General features: G+C 38.4%; 2 protein-coding genes across 2 annotated transcripts; both read right to left on the bottom strand.

The window, feature by feature from the left end:
- Positions 1–2,335: 2,335 nt before the first annotated feature.
- LOC103418277 (large ribosomal subunit protein uL11m-like) lies at positions 2,336–3,066 on the bottom strand. The gene has a single exon (XM_008356414.4). It carries the CDS (start codon positions 2,991–2,993, stop codon positions 2,526–2,528), a length of 468 nt encoding a protein of 155 aa, XP_008354636.2. The 5' UTR covers positions 2,994–3,066; the 3' UTR covers positions 2,336–2,525.
- Positions 3,067–4,062: 996 nt separating this feature from the next.
- LOC103455553 (probable protein phosphatase 2C 47) lies at positions 4,063–6,839 on the bottom strand. Its single transcript, XM_008395143.4, has 4 exons — positions 6,118–6,839; positions 5,324–5,518; positions 4,967–5,172; positions 4,063–4,794 (listed from the first exon to the last, which is right to left on the bottom strand). The coding sequence occupies exons 1-4, from the start codon at positions 6,313–6,315 to the stop codon at positions 4,239–4,241; spliced, it is 1,155 nt and encodes a 384-aa protein (XP_008393365.2). The 5' UTR covers positions 6,316–6,839; the 3' UTR covers positions 4,063–4,238.
- Between the last annotated feature and the right edge of the window lie 9,784 nt (positions 6,840–16,623).

The raw sequence follows: 16,623 nt of genomic DNA, 5'->3' as shown, positions 1-16,623 counted from the left end.
CATAGTTTTCATTGTTTTAGTGATTTCGATGATATCGATAATTATTTAATTTTGCGTTTGCTGCATTGTTTAGACTTCTATATTCATATTCATCTTTTAGTGTTCATATGGTTAGATTCAATCTCTGAAAATAAAAAATGAGTGTTATAAAATTTGAGAAATGTGGGATGTATGTACAAAATATAAGATGTATATTGAGAATGTGGGATGTGGGGTATTATGGAAAAGTAAGTGGAGTGTATTAAGATAATTTTTAAGTGAAAAAGCAAATGTTGAGTGTATTAAGTTTGTAGAATTTATTCAACAATTTGTAGGATGTTAATATAATTAGCCTATATCAAACCTAATTTTGTTTTGGAGTTTCATGACAGGTGTCTTTTGAATGTTACGGCTTCGGTGTCGTTATACACATAATTTCTCATTGATGTAGCAATATCGGTGACGACAGCGCAGACAAGCACCACCAAATTGAATTTCTAATTTTCTACCACATTTTGTACTAATTTTTAAATTTAAGACCTTTCTGTTGAATTAACAGTTGCAACTTTTCAACCATTTATTGTCAACAAAGAGCCGTCTTCACGACAATTAATACGTCATATCACCAGTTGCATACGGAAGCATTTTTGCTCACCATCATAAATTATGATGTATACTTATCATACACCTAATCAATTGATACGTATCAATTCACTTAATCTTGGTTAATTTTTTTCAAAATTGAAAAACTAACATTTAATGTGAAAGTTAACTGAAATTAGGTGAAAGAACACATATCAATTGATTAGGTGTATGGTAAGCATACACCATAGTTTATAGTGGTGGGCAAAAATGCTCCCGTTGCATACAATCATGTTACGAAAAATATAAATATATAATTTTATACAACTAATAGCACGGAAATATCTCTTATTTACTTCATACCTTAACAATTCATAATTCGGATAATAAGCTAGACTTTATATTTTTAGAATGATTGACTTGGAATGCAAGAAGAAAAACTACTTCATAAGGCAAAGTCTGCTACTGTCTCCCCAACATTCTTGTTCACTCAAGACTCTAACCATTATGTTCCTAATTTAGACGTAGAAAAAACAAGTTCCTTTGACGACCTTTTGTACCAATTGCAATTTTTGTGTAAAATCAAAGCAGCCCGGCAAACCCCTCAGAGGACCATGAGTTCCAGAGAAACATTTAAGTTCCTAACTTCCATGGTCAAATCATCAAATCATGAACATCAAATGTTGATGCTACAGGAAAGTAACCATGAATAATAATCTCTTTCATCAGCCCAAAGGCGCAACGACCATACCCTTTTTGAGCTCGTTTGGATGTGCTTTTAAAATGACTAAAAACGTTTTTGGTTAAAATGTTTTTTGAACCAATCCTTAGTTAAAATGCAAGAAAATTTTGGAAAAACACTTAAAAGTGCATCCTAGAAGAAGCACATAACTGGTGCTTCTTGCAGAAAGCACTTCAAATGCTTTTGGAACCGAAAAACATTTTCTCTAAAAATACTTTCAGTCATTATAAAAGCACATCCAAACAAGCCCTTTGTCACGCCAAAGTTCATAGATGAAATGATCATGGACAAGAAGGCCTACACCTCCCCTTCCCCAACCATCTGATTATATAGCTCCTTGTATTCTCCGTGGCGTCTCCTCACAAAACCGAACTAGTAACATGCTCCAACTCTTATAAACAGCTCAAATGCTTCACCCAATCAATTTTCCTTATACATACAAATATGAGGCACTCCGATAAAAACTAGAACCACCTACCCCTTTGTCCTCCCTCCATTGTTTCCGAAATTTCAAAACTCGTTCCATCCTACCTCTTCAACTCAAACCTCTAATCATGTACATCATTGCAATAGAATTTAAAACGATATGATCTGTTTTCAAATCATCAAACTCACTCAAGAGCCTAAAACACAACATCACAATTCACAAACTGAAATTTCCAGCCATAGATACTCCCGTATCCCTTCCCGGAAACCGCATTCCAACTTGGCAAACTAAAAGTATACACAACCATATTCAAATGATCTAACAAACAGAAAAGGAAAAATCCGAATTCTACCTACGATCAAACTACTCCTACATTTGAAACCGAGCGACATTTTTCAATCAATCAACTTCAGGTGTTTCTTCAGTTACCACAATATCACGACACTCAGATGCATAAACAGAGACATCATAAACAAAACAAGGCTAGTTCAACGAAACGAAAACCCTCCTCATTCCTCGTCGAAAACTACCACGAAATCACAAGCAGAAAAGAGCCACTCAATTACGCTAATCTCATGATCACTAACAAAAGAACAATACTTGGCTACTTAAAGATTAGTAGTAACTCCTACTTAAAACTCTTAGTGTTTTAATCACGGACCTTCGTGCATACTATCATAATCGTTCATCCTATGAATCAGCATATCTCAAACCCAACAAAAAGACACAATCTTTTCCCCAAAAACAACAATTACTATAAAACCTAGGGTTTCAAATTGCGCATTTTCCCCCAAATCATTCCAATTCCTTAACAACCTTCATTCCCATAGAATTAGCGGTACCGATAACCGACTTACAAATGGACTCCAATGGCATGTACTGGCAATACGGGTCGGACTGCTTCATCTTCGCGATCTCGTACACGTGCCTCACCGACAGCGTCGACGCCACCGCGTGTCCGGGACGGCTGCTGCCGGACTCGATCCCGGCGGCCTTCTTCAGGTACCATGTGACGGACGGCGACCTCACCGTGAACTCGAAGGTGTTGTCTTTGAAGGCGGTGATGATCACCGCCATGGGCGTGTCGGGTTTGTACTTTTGGGTCCGGGCGTTGAAGTCCTTGCAGAAGGCCATCAGGTTGAGCCTGTATTGACCCAGAGCGGGACCCACCGGAGCTACGGGTCGGGCTGCTCCCGCCGGGACCGTGAGGCGGATCGTCGCCGTCACGGGTCGTCGGGTTAGGATTTCCTTCAGGGTTGCCATGGGTTTTGCTACTCGACTACAGACACCCGCCTGGGAGGTCTGGGTTCTGTGGGAAATGGAGAGTGAAGCAAGTAGGAGTAGGCCTTGGTGGGCTGGGCTTTTGGTTTGATACTATTGGACCCAACCCATTATCATCACTTTCATTTTTTTTTTTTTTTTTGAACAAAAAAGAAGTGGTAACTTCTTCTTTTTTTCATTTTTTATGGAAGAAGAGTGGTAACTTACTAATTTTTTGTCATGTCATGATTTTACCAAGGATTAGGAAAAATGCGTAACCATTTAGAGCAAGGACCAAAGTATTTTGATCTAGTACAAAAAAAGAAAACCAAAATCGCTACAAGTTAGTAGTCTGTTCGAATGAAAGTTTGTAATTTTAACCAAACATGTGTGTCTTGTGCGGCAAATCTATATGTATCCTCTCGGAGTGCATTAGTTTTGTGGCCAGGTGCTTGACCTCGTCATCAGTAGGGCACAACATAAAATTTTATGTATTTTTATTTCATTCAGTGTGAGAGTTGTCCTAGTCAGACAGTCTATCAATATCTTTTCCAAATTACGAATTCAATTTCTCTTAATGAAACAAAAAATTTTAGAATATGAGTAACAAATACAGGGTTTCTTTTCCCTTTTTCTCCTAAAAAAACCTAGGGTTTAGAATTTAGACATCTTCCAAAATCACTTCTACTCCCTAACAATCTTGATCCCCATAGAATTAGCCGTACTAAGACTTACAGATGGACTCCAAGGACATGTACTGGCAGTACGGATCCGACTGCTTCACCTTGGCATTCTCATCACGTGCTTTAACGACAACGCCCAGCATTACGCGTCCCAGTGCCCCGGCATGCCCATGCCGGTATCAAATCAATACCGTAGATTAGAGTAGTTTATAATATTATCTCGTTAAAAAAAAAAACTTGGAAGAGAGAGGAAAAAAAGCTGTAGACATGACCCATATTTCTTCAATTTGTACATATAGGAGGACTACTACTTGTAGAGTTTGCTATTTAATCAAGTTGAAAGTAAGCTGACCGGTGCAAGCCCTGCAGCAACTTATGCAATTCTAACATTCAAAAAAATTCTGATTTTAAAGAATCAAATTCGAGATTGTTAATCGTATCTCAAGTTGTACAGGACTTAAGAGTTAAAGAAACCCGGAAGGGGAAGCCGCAGCAGGGGTTCTGGAGCGACTCAGAAAAATCCCCGACAGGGGTGTAAGCTCCATCTTATCTATGCAAGTTGTGTTCAAATGTTGCTTAAGACACCCTGGAGAAGGTCCAACCCTTCAGCTGAAATGCTTCTCCTCTTGTGAGATTTGGGAATTTCGGTTTTAGGAGGTGGATCTTCGGAGAAACAGACCACGACAACAGTGAGGTTATCGCAGGTGTTTCGTTGGAGTGCCTCCTTGACAAGCACTTTTGAACATCTCTCGGGATCATTGTGCTGCATGAGCTCCTTCCTCACCATTGTAACTGCACACTGGCTGCTCATCACATCCCATAAGCCATCACAGCCAATTATCAAGAACTCGTCTTCTTCTGTTAGGACAATTTCCTCCAGCTCTGGCTCGGAGCTCAAGGGGCAAGTTGAACCTTTCGAGCCCTTGATATGCCAGTCTCCAAGAGCACGCGCCACGGATAGTTGGCCATTGAGGTAGCCATCATAGATGACACCACCCAGCTTTTCAATTCTTAATCTTTCAGAGGTGCAGTTAGGTTTGTGATCTTTAGATAGCTCAATTGCCCTTCCCCGCTTCCCCAACACAGCTCGACAGTCCCCAGCATTAGCGATTAGCATGGTCCTGAAAGAGTACAGCAGCATTCGCAATAAAGTAAACATTGTAGACGCAGATTTAATCATTATTGTTTCAACTTTTTCAATGATTAATCAGTGCCAACAACCGTAATTACAGATCTTAATGTTGATTATCATAGACAGATAGATTCATAGATTCAAATAGTAAAATTGCTCACCTTCCTAAGATCAGGGCAGTTAGGGCAGTGGTACCGGAGGACTTATCGACAGAGCTAGCATCTGCAAAAGCATGATCAGCCTTCACAAAAGCCCTTCTAACTGCCTTTCTAACGACAGATGGAAAGTGAGAGTCTTCAACGATGAACTTAAGGATGTTGCTTTTGATGAATGATGCTGCATCAACACCATTATGTCCGTCAAAGACCTGCGGAAAACAACAAAATTTCAGTAAGAGTTCACTTAATAAGATGGCTTTTGTCAAAAAGAAACTATGGAAAATTTCCTTTGTATAAGTATGGTTATCCCTGCATAAAAAGGACCACTCAAAAAGAAATTAACAAGACCAAGTTACGCACCCCATAAAATGCCCCAGGGGAAGGCAAGTTTTCGATTTCACCAATACGATCACTAAGATTATCTACGCAAATATACTCATCCTCCATGTACTGTTTAGGTCCTTTCTCAGAGCAGCTTCCTGAACGGAATACAAATACGAACTCGGCTGTCTCACTTGCCGGCGACTTTAATCCCATACTTCCAACATCTGAATCCTAGGAAAAATGAGAGCATAGAAGAATAATTAGTTAATTTTCTTCTTCTTCTTTTAAATAGAGGTCCATTAAAGCATACTAGTTGAAGCATTTTGTTTCGGTGAAGCATTATATCATTGACCTCAGAAAATTCTTTATATGCACAGAAATATGGATTGCATGCTACAACGGATCAATAATAAGGCGTGCAACGCAGTTTCGTCAAGGAAAAACCAGATGTGTTGCAGACATTGTCCCATTAAATTGCAGGGTTGGCATATTAAGATAACAGTTGAACAAGTTTGCTAGTAGCATTCCCTTACTAATTCAACACGTCGAAAATTTTTCCTTTTGAATCTAGCGTCGCATTCTCTAAATATTAAGCACCAAAAACCAGATTCATTTCTGCAATTCAAATTTACTTCCCATCAAATGCATGTTCTTAATTTACAATGCAAAATCGACCCTTTTCGCGCACGGTATCTATCTCTGATCTCTCCGGTTTTGATGAGGAAAAGTATGTGCATTGTGCATAATTGCATATAAAGCAAAATCATTTGCATACCCAATTCAGAAATAAATGCAGATTAAGAAGAAAAATGAGGCTTCAGTCGACTTACTGATTCGGTCAACAATGCATAGCTAGTGCAATTTCGCATAACCGAGAGGTTTCTCGGAGGCTTTCCAGTAGGAATGTGGTTTGAATTGGCCAAAGCGTCGACGTTTTGATCTTCCATGGTCTGCATTCCACCTCCTTTTAAGCACCCACCATCCAATCCGGTCACCTGTGGTGATATATCTGCAGTTCCTGAAGCCATTAATCTCTCCTTCCTAACCCATCAATCTCTCTCTCTCTCTCTCTCTCCCTCTCCCTCTCTATCAACCCTTTTCAACTAAACCACCATAACTTCAGCCAAATCCAAAAGCAGCTGTCACACAACCCCCACTTGCTCACAGAAAAAGCACTTTTACGCAATCAATGCCTCCAAAAGCCAAAACCCAGCTGTCCAAAACCATCAAGAACTCGATCCAAGAAGCAGAATTTCACACACCGGATCAAGGAAGCAAGCTCCTTCTGCAACTCCAAGCCTCTGTTTTTCTCAAAAGATTTGATTATTCGAGTCGTTCCGGAGAAACAGGTGGAAATACAGAAAACCCAGATCAAGAATTCAGCGAAAAAGCAGAGATTCAAAATCCCAAATGAAATTATTCGAGAGAGATATACAAATGTGGGAAGAAAAACAGAGAGCCTAAGACCATAGCATAGTAGTAGGGAAGGGGGAACCGTTGGAGGAGGAAAGAGAGGGAGAGAACTGTGGGTATGATGTGTAGCTTGTTGACTGGCAAATCCAGGTTTTCCGATCGACATTGTAGCGCAAGCAAGCAAGGGTTGTTGGGGGTACTGACACGTGTACGCCTTTGTGGAAATGAATTATTTGTGGAAATGAATTATTGGTAGGGATGTGATATTCACACATTCTTTTTTACTTCTTACATACCTTTTTAATTTTCGGTCCTTGGATTAGATGAATTGAAAAACATATACGGATAGAAATTAATAAATGATGTGTGAGAAGTAAAAAGAGTTGTGTGGATAGTACACCTCTTATTGGTATATTCCTTGGAGCTTCCATTGGATTCTATACGCTTCATCCTCTACTATGTCACATGCAAAGGTGGTTTATCTGCATTAACAATATGGGTAAATTACATTTTATCATTAGATTTGGGATCGATTTCAATTTCTTACAACATCTTTAAAATATTTCAATTTCATACATCTGTTAGAAAATTTGTTAAGTAAATCGTTAAGTGATAACGTGGCAAATATGAGATCCACATTTATGCTAATGTGGTTGCCAAATTTGTATCATGTAGCAAAAAAATAATTTTTTTATATATTTAAAATATAATAATATTTACCCTATTAAAATAAATAAATAAAAACCAAACAAACCCAGAAACCCATCTTCCTCTACACTCCCTCAGCTGCCCCCTCCGCCCAGCAATGGCAATTTGCCACCAATCTCCATTCAAGCCCTTCACCCTCATCCTATTACAATCATCGAAGCACAACCCCATCCACCTCCGATGCAATTTCTCCCTCCCCTCTCGACCCATCCTCACCATCAGTAAGCTCGAACCCGTCTTCACCTCCGTCAAGGTCTTCGCCCCAGCAACTGTTACCAATCTAGGCCTGGGATTCGACTTCTTGGGCTGCACCGTCGACGGCCTCGGCGACTTCACCTCCCTCACCATCGACCCCCAGGTCTTGCCGGGCGAGATCTCCATTTCAGAGATCTCTGGCGACCACAACTCCAAAAAGCTTAGCAAAAACCCTCCGATGTCGTTTCTAGCTTTTTGGATGTCATTGTTGGCTGCATCTTGTGGGTTCGATCGACGCCAATTCAATTGAATATCAGAATGCGGAACAAACAAGATTACAAAATAATAGGAATATTATTGAACTAACTGAGAATGCTGGAACGGCTACAAAACTCTAAGAGACTACATTGTGAATGACTTGCTCTCAAACTAAATTACAAGCTCTATTTATAGAGCAATAGACCTAAGAAACCCTAATGCGTAAATGCCAAAAATACCCTACTACAAAATCAAATCAAATCTCTAATTAATTTCCTAAATAAACCTAATAAATTCCAACACCCTTCGTCAAACTCATGGCGGTATACGACATGAGTTTGCCAACATACGATGTGGATGCAAGCTTTGTTATGCTTAACTTCCGATGCCAATTTCAATACGAAATTCCATCGGTGCAAGTGTAAGATTTCAATGCCAATGTCAGTGCAAGATTCCAATGCCAGTGCAAGATTTCTATGTCAGTGCCAGTGCAAGATTTCAATACCAGTGCCAATGCCAGTGCAAATGTCGATGTCGATGCCAAACAAACAAACAAAATCCAACCAAATATTTTTTTTCTTCCTTTTGCCCGCATGGGTCTTAAACTAACAGCAAAACAAAAAATCCAAACAATTTTTTTTCCTTCCTTCTTCCTTCCTTTTTTTCCTTCTGTGCGAACCACCAACAGCAGTCCTTTTTTTTTCTTATTCTTCTTTGTCCCCTTTTCCTTTCTGTGCAAACAAGTGCAGGAACTATAGTGCAAAACGCAATCAGGTACCTGTCAAATTGATAAGTGTCACGGTATCCTTGATCATAGACCACGAAAATGTAATCAAAAGCCAACGTTTGACAACCCCAGCAACATTCATAGTCAAGCTGAGGTCTTTCCCACCAACAGAAACACCGCCAAATTCAACGAAAACGCACGGGTTGCAGAGGGTGCAGATGCAATGCAGGAAACGATGTGGTGATGCGGGTAGAGGTCAGAGTGCAGTTGCGGTGCCGCAGTGGGTGCAGACGGTTCAGTTTTTCTTTCTATTTTTTTTTTCAAGACTACCACGATTTGACGGTCAATACCGAAATCCAAAGACAAAGAACATAAACAGAAATCCAAGGACAAAACGAACAAAAACAGAGTGACCAAGAACAAAGGACACAGACCAAAGCGGAAGCGAAAGCCTAAACGAGACCCAAACTAAACCAAAAAACAAAAAGCGACAAAACAAATTGATACCAACAAGAACGGATTGAACCATAAGGATCGAACCCGCTCTGATACCAAATTGAATATCAGAGTGCGGAACAAACAAGATTACAAAATAATAGGAATATTATTGAACTAATGCTGGAACGGCTACAAAACTCTAAGAGACTACATTGTGAATGACTTGCTCTCAAACTAAATTACAAGCTCTATTTATAGAGCAATAGACCTAAGAAACCCTAATGCGTAAATGCCAAAAATACCCTACTACAAAATCAAATCAAATCTCTACTTAATTTCCTAAATAAACCTAATAAATTCCAACAAATTCAAGGTTAGAATGAGAGAATGAGGAAGAGAAAGAGATGGAGGAGGTCGCGGGAAATGGGTATGGATGGCGTGGGGGTTTGCTAGGTTTCTGGATTTGTTTGGTTTTTATTTTTATTTTTTTAATAAGGTAAATATTATTATATTTTAAATGCATAAAAAATTATTCTTTTGTCACGTGACACAAATTTGGCATTCACGTTAGCACAAATGTGGATCTCATATTTGTCACGTCATCACTTAACGGTTAACTTAATAGATTTTCTAACGGATATTTGAAATTGAAATAAAATGATAAGTAAATGTATAAAATTAAAATGTTTTAAAGATGTTATAAGGAATTGAAATTGACATCAAACTGGGAATGTAAAATATAAGTTACCCTAACAATATTTTGCATGATGCAGAAATACAATTTTGTTTTTTAACTTTTTGCATTGCACGGCTTCCGGGCCAAAAAAAAAAAAGAACTTTTTTATTTAATTGACATGTCAACTGCGGTTCTGAAACTAATCGGAGAAGGGAGGATCTTCAAACATTCATGATAAATGGCTGATGAAAAGTGCTTGCACTGCAGTGGGATCTAAGCAATCCATAGACCGCCTTCCGATGAGGAGTTTCTGCCGAGCGGCATAGCTTGCTTTCTCGCTCTTGTTCTTCATGTTCTTCGCCAGTACTACAGGCGTTATGATTCCGACAGCGAGAGCTCGCAAGCAAGACGCCTTCAGTCATTCGTTTCGTTTGTACATGAAAGTGAACAAGAATTGAAAAGCAGAAACAAGAGGAGGACTGAGACGGCTTCAAATAAAGTAGTGCATGATCAAGATAGTAGTTCCATTGATGGTTTGGATGAAAGTGTTTAAAATGGCTAATCATTAGCAGCTTAATCTAGTAGTTAGTCCTGTAATTAGTATCAAATTAAATGACTTGATTGTAACTTTAATCAAACGAACACTTTTGTTATAGACAGATAGATAGTTGTTATATATGTTATACATCAAGAACAAAAAGTTGCTAGATGTTATCCATTAATGAAACTCAGAGAAATTGAGGGAGCTGAATTATTTGATTATAATTGCAGCCGGTTGACATTAATTATTTGGTTTAAGTGATAATTGGGTGTGCAATTTGTGGGAAGATGTTATGAGTTCAAATCTCATGGACTGACGGTTATTTGTTAAAAAGAGTTATAGCAACGTAGCGTTGAAAGCCTATACCATTATGGCTCATGTTTAGTAAAATCTAGTTAAAATGTATTATATGTAAGAGTAAATGGTAGCTATAGTCTATTAACTTTAACTCAATTGGAGCAATGGTCCATCAACTAAAATTTCATTAGCATTGATCCCTCAACTCATCAAAACGTGCAGCTATTGGCCATCAACTAAAAATTCATTACTATTGGTCCCTCAACTTTAATTCAACTAGAGAAATAATCCCTTAACTTTAACCCAATTGTAGCAATGATCCTTTCAATATAACTTGTTTTGACAAATTTTTTGATGTAGTTGACAAAAATAACCATAATTACACACTTTGATGAGTTGAGGGACCCTAATTATATAAATGGTTATTTCAACATAACTTATTTTGACAAAATTTTGACAAAATTGATGAAAAGAACTATAGCTACACATTTTGATAAGTTGAGGGACCAATAGTAATGGATTTTTAGTTGAGGGACCATTACTCCAATTTGATTAAAGTTGATGGACCATTACTACAATTTACTCTATCTGTAATGCAGTGTGAGCTCAAGTCGTCTGGAGTCTTGGAGTAGTGAAAATTAGGCTTCCAAAAAGAGCTGAGGCCCGATGTGCTGGCTCGAGCCCAACTCTGTTTTCTAGGTTGTGGGCTGGGCTAACCCAGTCTTAAGGCTAGTTGTTAGACCTGATCTTAAATGGGCAGGGCCTAGGCCTTGCATTTTTAGGCCATGGGACGGATTAAGGCTCGGCACTTAGGCCCTTTTCTTAAGCCTAGTCTTACATGGCCCGATGTAATTTGAATACTTTTGAACTTTTAGCCAAAATGGTCTTTGAGATTTGCATAACACATAATTTTGATTCCTAAGATTGAAAATCAATAGAAATTGTCTCTGAGATTGTCTATCATCCATCATTTTGGTCATTTCGTTAAAAACTCTTTGAGCAATTTTTAAAACTTCGTAACTCAATTGTTTTTTAACCAAATTCGACCCATAATATATCAGAATAAAGATAGGAAAGCGTAGAACAAGATTATACCTATTTGGAAGCCCAATGGTTGCTGGAGATGGCCGAAAAATAGCCTGAAATGTGACTAGTCCGTGGGAAAGCTGGAAAACTCGCGCGCAAACTGGGTAAATTTTAAACGTTCATAACTTATTCAATACTCAACAAAATCGAGTGATTCAAAAACGAAAATCATACTTCTCGACGAGACGAAGAGAATGATACATTTCTCAACTGCTAACTAGCCATGGTTTGGCCGGAAAACGACTCAAAATTGCAATTGAAAATTAATACCTTAATTAGTTCAAATTGCAATTGAAAATTAATAAAACCTAAAGGTCATAAGTTTAATTCCAAACAACATCACTACTTTTTATCATTAAATGAAAAAAGATTAAAGGCCAAAATTTAGGCCCAGCGTTAAAGGCCAAAATTTAGGCCCAGCGCGCCCACTCATAGGTTTGAATTTTCTAGGCTGTAAGATGGACCCGCTCCCTTCTCCGATTTCATTCATGGCTCGTCGTTCCCCTTCCCCAATTTATGGACCACCGACACCCAAAATATCACTAATTCATCTCAACTCTCTGAGTCAACTCGGGAACGCCTACATGATGTCGGGTCATACTCATATTTGCTGGCGCAACGTCTGGCATGTTGCTCAGGCTTTTGGGCGAGCTTCATAGGGTTCACCACTTGCCTTCTTCCTCTTGGACTAGTGAATTTATTAGGTAGTACTGTATTACCACGACATTTTATGAGACATGGACTTATAGTTTATTTTTTGTAATTAAAAATAAATTAAAGACTTAAGAAAAATAAAAAATTCAGTAATCTCTCATCAATTGGGAATTGCAGAGAATGGAAGGTAAATCAACAGAGAGTCCACCGCCATGGCAACCAGTAGCAGGCAAGTGGGATTTGAGCCATGGGGCAGTGACACACCCCGATCCAGAGGATCCAGGTGTGCTGGCTGTCACGTGAGTATGACGTAACCATAAGTGCGACACGGAAGCGAAACAACCACAAACATAAGCAGGAATTCAAACCAAACTCTAACAGAACAATCTACTACAACAACCGGACAAGTTATAAAGTAGACACATGAATTCAGAGCATAGGTTTAAGTGCAGTCAAGTAGGACTAAATTAAGAATACATCACCCTCAGGTGAGTCCTACATGTCGAGAGTCTGTCAAAAAGCCGGAATAAGACCTCGAGAGCCACCAACAGCTAACTAGAACCTGGAGGGGCGCAAAACAAAATGAGTGGGTCAGTAAAACCCAATAGTCTTTCCAAACATTTCATTTAAAACAATTTTAACCCCTCACCGTAAAAACATGTATACTTTCCCAGAAAATAGTATATATACATATATATATATACGCCACAACATAACTCAACACATATCCATCATCATAATATCTCAGAAATGATATGCCATGCCCCAAAATATAATAAGAATGTATCAATATCAATCAGGTGAATAATAAATCAACCGGAGACCCTACAATGGTCATGTACGGCTGATTCTAAAGCTCAACATCCAATCCAACCGGAGTCACCTCGGTGACCTGTACGGTTCAACTCTGCACGTCACTCGGAACTACATATAGTAGTCTGTACGATGACAGGTGTATAAATACGCTCTAGTGCTTCTCTCATCAATCATTGGCGCGCATAACTAAGGTCACCCACTAGTTGGAATCACATCTAATGATCTGTACAACTAGCATGTCGGAACCCTCACATGGTCTGTACGACATCCACCTACTTGGATCCAAGACGAGCGTGCGGTGTGGTGAATAACAATATAAGCATTATCACCTAGGTGCAGGTTATGAGCTTTCAATGCAATTCATAATAATTAACTCAACTGGAAATAAATAAACTCACCTGAGCGTCCACCGCGTCATTTCACGTACATATATATCAATTATCAAATTAAATATCTCAATAATTTCATGCATGGCAATTAAATTCATAACTTTCATAAAAAAGTATTTTCTGGGAAAATAACTGTATATAGGTAAATACAAAATCAAAACTGCCCACTCACTAATAAGTCGACGGGTCGTAACCCCCGTGGCGTCCCTGGATGCGGTCGTACTCGGAATACGTCTCACCTATATGCGAAACAACTATAAAAACGTTAATTTTAAACACATCACCAATAATTCGAAATAACTTCTCATACGATGCTCAATTTGGGTATATGAATATACCATCTCGACCTACTCGATGTCACGGACGTCGTACAAATTTTAGAAAAAAATTTGGAGGTCCCACGCGCCGTGGGTGGCACGGGTCCACGCGCCCCCCACGCGCGTCTCCTTCTTCCTTGGCTCGCCGGACTGGTTTTTCCGGCGAGTTTTAAAACTCTTCGTTCTCCTTCGTTTTTCACCCATTTTCTTCGTATTTTATATCAAATTGAAGCCCCAATCATGAAGAATCACGATAGACTAGTTTAAGGCTCTAAAAACAACCAAATCTCACCGGAAAAATTCAAGCAAAACCGGCCAAAGTCGAACTCGACGATCCCGACGTCCAAAACTTCCAAACGAACGTCCCCGAGCTTCCTTAGGACCTCCTAAAGCTCACTGTGAGCCTGGATTGTCCTAAAAATCAACCAACATAAAGTTCATGAATAGTGCCATTTTCGGTCCTCGGGTTTTAAACGTGAAAACGAAGGAGTTCTTACCTGAAAATGGTATCTTTGAGTTCGTAGGACACTCACGAACACGATGGTACTAATTTCCACGTCGATCCATGAAGTTTGGGTTGGATTTGGGTGTCGTCCGTACGTTTTGGGTGAGAGAGAGTGAGAGAGGGTCGTGAGGGAGGAGAGAGAGAGAGCTACGGGGATGGAGAGAGAGCAGGGGAGTGAAGGTGTCCCAAAATAATCTACACCATCCATATAATCTCTAACCAAATAAACAAAATCCACCTTTCAATATTTTTCCAACTTACTTATATATAATTCTTTCAAAAACTTAACTAATATTTGAACCAAAATAATATCACATTCATACGTACCTTAGTACCCGTCAAGGGTAAAATCGTCATTTCACGCCCTCGATATATAAATTCCGGGACGGGCTGTGACAGGCAGAGAACTGGAACAAATTTATCAAACTAGTCGGTTAATGGGGAGGAACGAAACTGGAAACAAGAGCAATCTTGAACGAACTCGAGATCTTCGAGCTCGGTAATTCAAGGAATCTCACTGAACCCAACCCTAATCTGCCTCCTAAAACGCCGCCAAAGATAGATTCGCTAGAGAGCCGCAAAATTTCAGACAAGAAATCGACTCCTTCGCTTGCCATCATCGCCGATGTAGTTTCCGGTGTGGTTGTTTTAGGCTCTCTCTGGATTTTTTTGTTTTCTGCGAAGGAAGAAAGGTCTAGTACTCAATTGTTCATTTTACTCTTTTACATGTCCAAATATGATTAGTGAGTATCACCACTAAGCATCTATTACATCACACTATAATGAATGAGGACACTATCCCGATTCTCTTTGGGAGGATTCGGAAATCCTCCGATCACATCTATTCATCATTTATTGTACAGTCAATTTTTGTCAAATACTGTTTATATTCAATATTAAATGAAAAAAATTTAGGATTGCAGGGCATGTTTCTTGCCCTTGGCCTGCATTTTGTCCATCCTTAAGGACCGCTAGAGATGCTCTAAGACCGGGTAAGCCTTGGGCCTTGACCTCTCAGGGCCAGGCCAACCCAATTTACAAGTCTAGTGAAAATACTTATTATTAAGAGAACTTTAACGAAAAACTTATGGTACTATTTATTTTAACAAAAAATCACATTTTTACACTAAAAAGTCAATCATGATACTATTCACTTTACTTTTTATTTTGTCATTATCGTTAAAACTCAAAGTTTTCAAACATTTTTCATTAGTTTTTCTTATTGTTAAATGTTCGTTATTTAGTACTATGATATAATGGTATGCATGTTTACTTTGTAAGTGAGAAGTCTTAGGTTTAATTATCGTCAAAAGCGAATTTATATCAAATTATTGCTAATCTATTATGAGATTAAACCCACATTTCTTCTTTTAATGTAAATAATATCGTTTTGTTAAAAAAAAAAATGCTCACGCGCACCATATAGATAATCATGAAATTTTCAAGGTTTTCAAAGATGTCACATCTATAGCGATGGATATTATGAAATTTTCAAGATTTTTAGAGATGTCACATCTATAGTGAAAGTGGAGTCCTAGACATTAAATTGGCAATATATTTGTGGAAAGTTCTTTTAAAATAAAATAAAAAAATATTAAGTGCATGAGCTATATGTCATTTCGGGGTAAGCAGCCAACTGAACTCAGTGTCCGAAATGGTCCATGCACGATGATTCACAAGTGGCCATGGCCCATGGCTTCCAGGTTAAGCCAATTAATTGAACCAATACAGTTACTGAATGAGACCCAACTGAGTCTTAGGAAGCATGTACTAGAAAGTGGAAGATGTGCCCTGGGCGTGCTCTCCTTTGCTCATAAAGCTAACACTTTCCAGAGTTCCGTTCGTTTATATTTTTGAATGTAACTGGTTGTATATATTTTTATTGGTTTTTGAAGGTTATGTACGGTTTATTTCTCTTGTTGTGTGACTTGTTAATCCGTTTGCGATTGCTTTTATAAAGAACACTTGTACTTATATGCGTTAATGCTGGAAGTGCTTTTATTATAAAGACAAATACCAGCAATATTTTCACTTATCTTCTCATTTTAACCTTCTTACTTCTTCTCATGCCACGTGTATTATATTAGCACTCAAAACTAAAATTTTAATATATTAAAACCTCACTATTGTTCGTTCGTTTTTTTTTTTGTCAAACTCAAACACTATTGTTCCTTTGTTAGTATAATTAAGATTTTTAGTTTTTCAACCAATAAGAATTAACTTTTTAATTTTGCATGCTAGTATAATCCACATGGCAAAAGAAAAAGTGAGAAGGTTAAAATAAAAAGTAAAAATGTTGCTAGTATTCCCCTATAA

The sequence above is a fragment of the Malus domestica genome, chromosome 02 (assembly GCF_042453785.1).
Source record: "Malus domestica chromosome 02, GDT2T_hap1".
In the NCBI taxonomy this organism is placed as follows: Eukaryota; Viridiplantae; Streptophyta; class Magnoliopsida; order Rosales; family Rosaceae; genus Malus; species Malus domestica.
The sequence above is the reverse complement of the archived record's forward strand: the minus strand, read 5'-3'. Positions and strand labels throughout refer to the sequence as shown.